The sequence below is a fragment of the Phycodurus eques genome, chromosome 18, assembly GCF_024500275.1.
Source record: "Phycodurus eques isolate BA_2022a chromosome 18, UOR_Pequ_1.1, whole genome shotgun sequence".
Taxonomy (NCBI): Eukaryota; Metazoa; Chordata; class Actinopteri; order Syngnathiformes; family Syngnathidae; genus Phycodurus; species Phycodurus eques.
In genome coordinates, this window is record NC_084542.1 from 19,356,124 (window position 1) to 19,363,623 (window position 7,500).

General features: G+C 45.6%; 1 protein-coding gene across 3 annotated transcripts in view; it reads left to right on the forward strand.

The window, feature by feature from the left end:
- The first annotated feature begins 1,977 nt into the window (after positions 1-1,977).
- gje1a (gap junction protein epsilon 1a) overlaps positions 1,978-7,500 on the forward strand; it is a 5,735-nt gene continuing 212 nt past the window's right edge. Inside the window, exons 1-4 of one of the 3 annotated variants that reach the window (XM_061703680.1) lie at positions 1,978-2,054; positions 3,321-3,503; positions 3,688-3,885; positions 5,729-7,500. The exon at positions 5,729-7,500 is cut by the window's right edge and continues 212 nt beyond it. In XM_061703680.1, the coding sequence (XP_061559664.1) occupies positions 3,378-3,503; positions 3,688-3,885; positions 5,729-5,926 (522 nt within the window). In that variant the 5' untranslated portion in view covers positions 1,978-2,054; positions 3,321-3,377 and the 3' untranslated portion in view covers positions 5,927-7,500. The other 2 variants (XM_061703679.1, XM_061703678.1) reach the window with 2 other exon arrangements.

Below are 7,500 nucleotides of genomic sequence, written 5' to 3' on the forward strand. Positions count from 1 at the left end.
CTAGTACATCTTGATTAATTAGGAAACGCAGCTACAATTATCTAATTAGTTTACGGATGTTAATTTTAAATGTATTAAGCGACGGAGCAATGTTAGGGATTATGTCAGAACACAGAATGAACTAACTTCAAATTCAGAAATAGACAATAAAAACAGAAAAACACTGTACTTAATATTTTCCTGGAGGATTTATTTGGGATTAGCCTTTGAAGTTAATAGTGAAAAATGAAGTGAAACACACAATGATTTTAGTCAATTATTTTCCAGAATGAGAGTGCTTAAAGAGGAGGATGCTAGTCGTGTGGCACAGCTTATATCAGGTGCAGGTGGTGGTGGGCCTGGCTCAAGTTGGAGGCCACAACAAAAAGGCAAAGAAATGAGGCAAATTTAATTTACATTTGTACATCAACATGTACTTGAGCAGTGTAAATACGTTTTTCTGTGTGAAGAATTTTTATTTTTTTGCCTTATTGTACTCTTGAGTCTTCCAGATTGCTTAATTTATGTGGGGGGGAAAAAAATCTCAACCCCCCACAATTACTTTTTTTTTTTTGCTCACCTTTTTCATGCCTTTGGTGTTTGCATGTCTGTTGTTTGAAGCAGAGATGGGGATGGGTGTGTGTGTGTGTGCACGATTAGAATTCAGAGGTCAGGGCGATGCCATCACCCTTCTTAAATGGGCAAATAACTTGCGAGTTCTCATGAGTTTGGGGGAGACACTTCATTAATCAAGGTTTGAAGAGACCCATCATATCAAAATGATGGTTTCTGAACAATGTATTTACCAGCAAGGCTTGAGAAGCGAGTCATCTAATATTCATAAGACTCATTCTCATTAAAGTGGGCTAGTTAGTGCTATTTGCCCCTGATGTATCTTAGTATTTGTCATTTTTTGTCATTTGGTAGACCAGTGTTTGACTGTTTACAACGGCAGCGGGACATTCATTGAAGGAGAATGTCGCTGCTTGATGGTTGCGCCCTCTCGTTGGCAGGCTTGCAGCAGCGCCGTTTCTGATTGGTTTTGTGCCTTGACAGGCAGCACTCTTGAAACAGCCGCTGATATGTCGGAGCTGGTGGACTGCCTACGATGGTGCCCTGTGACTGGATGGATGATGGCGGGGAGCTGAGCTGAGCGAGGAATGTCGGCAAAGTGGCCCGGAGGATTTGAGGATTGATGCAGAGCTAGATGGGACTAGAAATGGAGACATTATTTTTCACATACATGTACATGTTACTCGCCAACAGACAACTTGTTTACTTTGAACTTGACTAATAGCGAACAGGAGTAACGTCATGCACGCTAATATTGCAACATCTATGATTGACTGGTGAAGGGAGGCTGCAGACCTCTCATTTATAACCGTTTCATACCAGAAAGAGCATGTATGAATAGATGTCTTTGTATAATTTTTGTATTGTTTTTGTGACAGTGGGCTCTTGGAAAAGTAATTTCGGCGCCCTCTGTATGTTCCACATATATTGAGGACTGACAATAAAATGCTACCATACTATACCATAATAAGATTGCAACATATAGGACCCAACTTGTACTTTGAGTAACTGTAAGCACGCCAGGGAACTAATACTGTGGGGATCTGGTAGTTATTGGTCAACTTTCAGGAGGGAAAACCATGTGGCAGCTAAGACCAGCAGAGGAACAGTGCTTAAACTCATCACATAGTACTACATACAGTACATTAGTTGATAATACGTCAGCCTTCAATACAACTATCATTTCATTCTGTACAATGTGGATTTTTTAGCAAATGAGATCTCAGTGATTGAGGTCAAACGCACACAGCGTGAATGTAGCGACAGAGGATGCATGACGTCATTCATATTCTTATCTGCAAGTTCCACCTTGCGTTGGTGCGTCTTCCTTCTCACTACTGGACACACACAGGTACACGGGTATATTTTTCACAATGGTTGAAGTGCGTGTCATGTGAGTGCTTTGTGTCCATCAATGTGGTCACATGACAATATGAAAGAGTTTTGTCGATTGCCATGGCTGGTGTGACACGTGCAGGAAGCTGTGTGTTTGGACCGTCAAAGTAAGAGCGTAACGGGAGGCGCTGCGTGTTCAATGAACGTTTGCGTGACTTCTCGAAGGCGAGATTTTGCGAATGGCGCGGTTGTTCTTTGACACATGGGACCGGTTTGTTTCGAACCGCTGGCAGTGAGTGGCAGTCTGGATGATTGTGAAAGGGCCCACAGGAAGTGGCCACGACGCAGTGCCCTAACTTTACCCTGGCCTCCACTGCGTCCCGGGACCGGCATGCGTTTAGGACCTGTGAGTGGAAAAAAGAGGGGGGAATGAACAACACGCCGCCAGGATTACGGTTGGTGTGTGGACTTGACTTTTCTTTGCTACTAAACGTAGTTTTGCTTTGCTTCACTGGGACGTCTTTGTTTGGCATTTGGGACACCAGCAGCTCCGTCAATGCTCTTCCAGAAGTATTTGCAGTGCAGGGTGTGTTGTCATCACTTTCTGACTTTTGTGTTTTTCTCTCACTATTCTATCCGCTGACTGGTGTGTCAACTCATCATGCACATGAATATAAAGCTCGACTCTATATCGCATTGACCATCAAATTGTTGTGAGCTGAGGATGACAGAGAGGTAACGGGCGCCCTAAGAAGACGTTATCCGGGCAGAAAAAGGCTAGCTTTGTGTCTTTGTAGCATGTTTGTGGCGAGTGTGAGTGTTGGAGGTTGTGTTTTTCGCTGACAGAGTCCTGTAGGGATTAGAATGCAGGGAGCAGCCGGCCTGCGGGGCCATTGTTGGCCCCTCTGTGTCTACTGAGCGAGTCAATTGATGCGAAGATAAAAGGCCAAAAAATATGCATTGACACGGGCTTTGGGGACGAGCAGGCAGAGGGCGGTTGTGTCGCTGGTGCCATGTGGGCCCACAAGCGCCCTGAACGCAGACCGACGGCCCAAACATGTCCTTAAACTACATCAAGAACTTCTACGAGGGATGCGTAAGTCATGCCAGCATTCTACTCAGGTGCTCGTTTGGCAGGGAGCAGCTGTTCTCTAGCCCACGGTGGAGTGAGGGGGAAAGAAATTAAACGAGGAAGCTGAGGAGATTGTGGGTGCACAGGGAGTTGATGGAGGCTTTTTGTGGCACGCTGAAAAGCTTTCAGCCTTCAGCTGAGGGCCTCAGTGATTTATGTGGCTGACAAAAGAAGCATTCACTTGGCCTCCACCTCAATCTGCGCACCTGTTCGTCTGTCTGTCTGTCTGTCTGTCTGTCTGTGCGCGCATGCTGTCAGTGCCGCCTCACTTGTGTGTACTGTACGCGTGTGTGTGTTCCAGCTCAGGCCTCCGACGGTGATCGGCCAGTTCCACACCTTGTTCTTCGGCTCGGTGCGGATGTTCTTCCTGGGAGTTCTGGGCTTTGCTGTGTACGGAAATGAAGCGCTGCACTTCAGTTGCGACCCGGATCGCAGAGAACTCAACCTGTACTGCTACAACCAGTTCAGACCCATAACGCCTCAGGTACAAAGAACCTCACGTTCTGACTCATTTTCTGACGGACTGACTGTAGACAAGCCAACGGACTGACTGTAGACAAGCCAACGGCCTCAACATAGCTCCATAGATGACGTCTTTTCACAAGGTGTCCATCTATTTTTTTTATGAGGACGTTACCTTTATGTGTCTGGTGTCGGCCATCTTGCAGGTGTTCTGGGCGTTGCAGCTGGTCACTGTGTTGGTTCCGGGGGCTGTGTTCCACCTCTACGCCGCCTGCAAGAACATCGACCAGGAGGAGATCCTGGAGCGACCTATCTACACCGTCTTTTACATCATCTCCGTTCTATTGCGCATCATTTTGGAAGTCATCGCCTTCTGGCTGCAGAGTCATCTCTTTGGCTTCCAGGTCTGAGGATTTTCAAAATAAGTCTTGGTCGTAGTCAATCCGCTCATGTTTGGAGGTTCGATCAGTTCCGGACCTTCTCGTTGAGCCCCATGAAGTCACTAAAGATCCTGATGGGCATGTTTTTGTTTTGTGGGATGATGCTCAGCTCATGTGATCATTTAAGGAATAAAGGAGATGTAGTTCATTTCCTACAGAATGTCTCCAACAACGACTTAGATCTACTTCAATGCCCTGAGAATATCCATACTTCTGTTTACTCAATACCTGAAACAAGATGCATGTAAACAACCAGACGCCAAACATGACATCATCAGGGGCGGACAACACAGAGATCAACGCGATACTATTACACAACACGCTAAGATGAGAAAACGTTTGACAGGAAGTTTTTCCTATATACATTCTCAGTCATCCAGGTCATGGTTAGCAACATAATTCCCTCATACCAAAATGCCACTAGATGGCGGCAAAGTAATACATTTATTGCTTTGGCTTGAGCAGAAATACAAAAAAAAAAAAAGATAGATTCCAAAAGAAATCGGCAAATAGGCCAAATCGTGAACATTGATGGGGTTGTCCGTATTGATTTGTATTTTGTGTGCAGATTATACATATTTTGTGCTCTCAATTTGTATTCCATGGCCATTAAAAAATATTTTCCCCATGTGGGGGCTCTGCTGATAAAAGCGTAGGCAAGATGTTTCCTTGATGAGCTCAGCGAGGCCTGGTGATGGTATGGCCGCCGCCCATCTCTTTCTAGCAGATGAAGGGACGGTACACGTTGACAGGAGCCCACGTCTTTAGCATGAGGCCTTCAAGACCTGCATCTTTAGCATGTAGCCTTCAGGACCCGCGTTTTCAGCATGTAGCCTTCAGGAACCACGTCTTCAGCATGTATACTTTAGGAGCTGCGCCTTCAGCATGTATCCTTCAGGACCCGCGCCTTCAGCATTTATCTTCCAGGACCCGCGTCATCAGCATGAGGACTTCTGGACCGGCGTTTTCATCATGTAGCCTTCAAGACCCGCGTCTTCAGCAAGTAGACTTCAGGACCCGCGTCTTCGGCATGTAGAATTCAGGACCCGCGTTTTCAGCATGTAGCCTTCAGGACCCATGTCTTAAGCATGCAGACTTTAGGAAGGCGTCTTCAGCATTTGGCCACAGTCCTCGTCGATGGAGCAGTTGGGCTTGCCTTCCTCCCAGAAGCTTCACAACACACCCACAAATGTTTTTATCGCTCTTTCTTGTCTCTTTTCTCTCTGACCATATTCACAAAGGCTGGATCAAGGTCACCTGACTCTTCTTTGTTAAATGCTGCTGCTTGCCTCTGAACTGGAACACGAAAGAGGGAGCATATAACTCTGATTCTGGCCTGCCTCTACTGGCTGTCTGTGTACGTGAGAGTTAATTTTAAAATGTCACTATTTGTTTTGAAATCTTGCAAAGGTCTCGCCCCGCCTAACCTCTCTGAGCTGCTCAGTCCTATACTCCTCCCCGCTGCCTCAGGTTAGCTGAGCAGCTGCTTCTGGAGGTCTGAGTGGACATGCAGAGGGGACAGAACCTGATCGGACAGACCTCCCGCTGCACAGCAGATGAGAAGTGTCCCATTTTCAAACTCGTCTTTCAACTAATTTCTATTGTTTGGCTTTCAACTTGGCAGTTGAGTCGAGTTAAAAATGTTTCACTTTTAAACCAAAAGGCCCCCTTCATCCTTTTCAGTGAAAAGGCAAACTGGAGAATCCATTTGGAGTAAAGGTGAAACGTTTTCAACAAATAAGAAGAGTCCAGTTTTCTCGATTCAACCTTTGTGGTTCTTCTTTTTCTTCTTGTTTGTGTGTTTCAGGTCCACCCACTATATATGTGCGACGCCAGTGCGTTGGAAAAGACCTTCAACGTGACCAAGTGCATGGTGCCCGAACACTTTGAGAAGACCATCTTCCTAAGCGCCATGTACACCTTCACCGTCATCACCATCCTCCTCTGCATCGCCGAGATCTTTGAGATCCTCTGTAGACGACTTGGCTATCTCAACAACCAATGACCCCTCCTGCGGACGGACACAAACCGTCACCACTGCCGCATCCCCACACCTTTGTTTCTCATCAGCCTCTTGGTTAGCGACTGCTGGACTCATGCGGAACAGGAAGCTAACCCAAGGATGCTACGTGCAAGTCTGAAATAGTCCACCCTTCCCTGAGGGAGGTCATCCCACAGGACTGCTGGGAGGACAAGAAAGACGTGTCGTCGGGATGCGAGGACGTTGACAATGAGCCGCCTGCTCATCCATAGGGAAGCGTCATTGCTCCGGACTGCAGGTGCATCCTTCCTCACAACTTTGTGTTTGCGTGTGCATGTGTGTGTGCGTGTGTGTGCGTGCGTGTGCGTGCGTGCGTGTGTATGTGTGTGTGTGTGTCTGTCTGCACGCTCGCGTGTGGGTGGCCGCCTCCAGCCCATTGTGACCTTTCCCGCATCGACAGGAAGACACTTGTAGATAACAAACGTCTTCAAAAAAGGACTCTGATGACTTTCAAGGATTTCCAGTAGGAAGAAAACATCTTGCATTCAAATAGTTTGTCTTGAATCATTGTGTACTTTCAAGTCATAATCGATTGGTCATATTTGTAAGAAAAGAGTCAAAGAGAGAAGGTTGTGTTGAATAATTGGCTTGTTGAAGGAAATAAGTCAAAGGAGGTCTGAGCTTACGTAAGAATATCAACAAGTAGCTTTTATTGAACAACATCAAATGTTCCCATTTTTAGACTTTTGGTCTCATTTAGAATGTCATAAAATTATTGACTTATTGTCCATGTTGACACTTCACATAATGCTGTTTTTATTTTCTTAATCAGACATCCATCCAACTTTTGTTGTGAAGGTTTCATCTGTTTTTCATCTCAGGTACAAACTTGCATTAGCGAACAAAAGTGGATCACTTTGAATTCTTTTAAAGAGGATTTCAAGGTGCTGCTGTGTTTTCTCGTGCATGTAAGTGGATGCTTGTAGGATTTACTTCCTGTTCAGCAAAACATGGTTATTAGAGGACGTGTTAACACCTGTGGAGCCGGGAAATTGTGAACTCTACGAAGCTCCAAACAAAAAGTGGAGCTTCTATCATTGCGTGTTTCCATTTGAAACAATCCCAATCCAGGATGAGATTTTGTGTCTGGAACATTTTCAACATCATTATGAGGAGCAGCTTCCGGTCACTTGTTCACGAAACCTTGACTGTAACCTCTCTGGTGCTAAGCTATTGGCGATTATTTGTGGTCATTTTGCACACACTTGTGTTGCTGGCAGGTGGTAAACAACATTATCCTCAGTTTACTGATGTCATACCTCCAGGTCATCGCTAGCAGCTCGTGAGCTGGCTGCCAAAACGCTACCAACAAGATCACATGGCACAAACATGGCGACTACTACCTCAGAAACCGAGTCAACATGGAGATACCATTAATGTGCTAATGTAGCTAGCAGCTAGCCCAGCAGCTGAAACCTTTACCATGCTAAATTGGACAGCAGCTAGCCTAACAGCTAATAGCTTCAAAATGCTCAAGTAGCTAGCAGCTAGCCCAGCAGCTTCAATATGTTAATAATTTATTTCAGTTCATCGTGAAA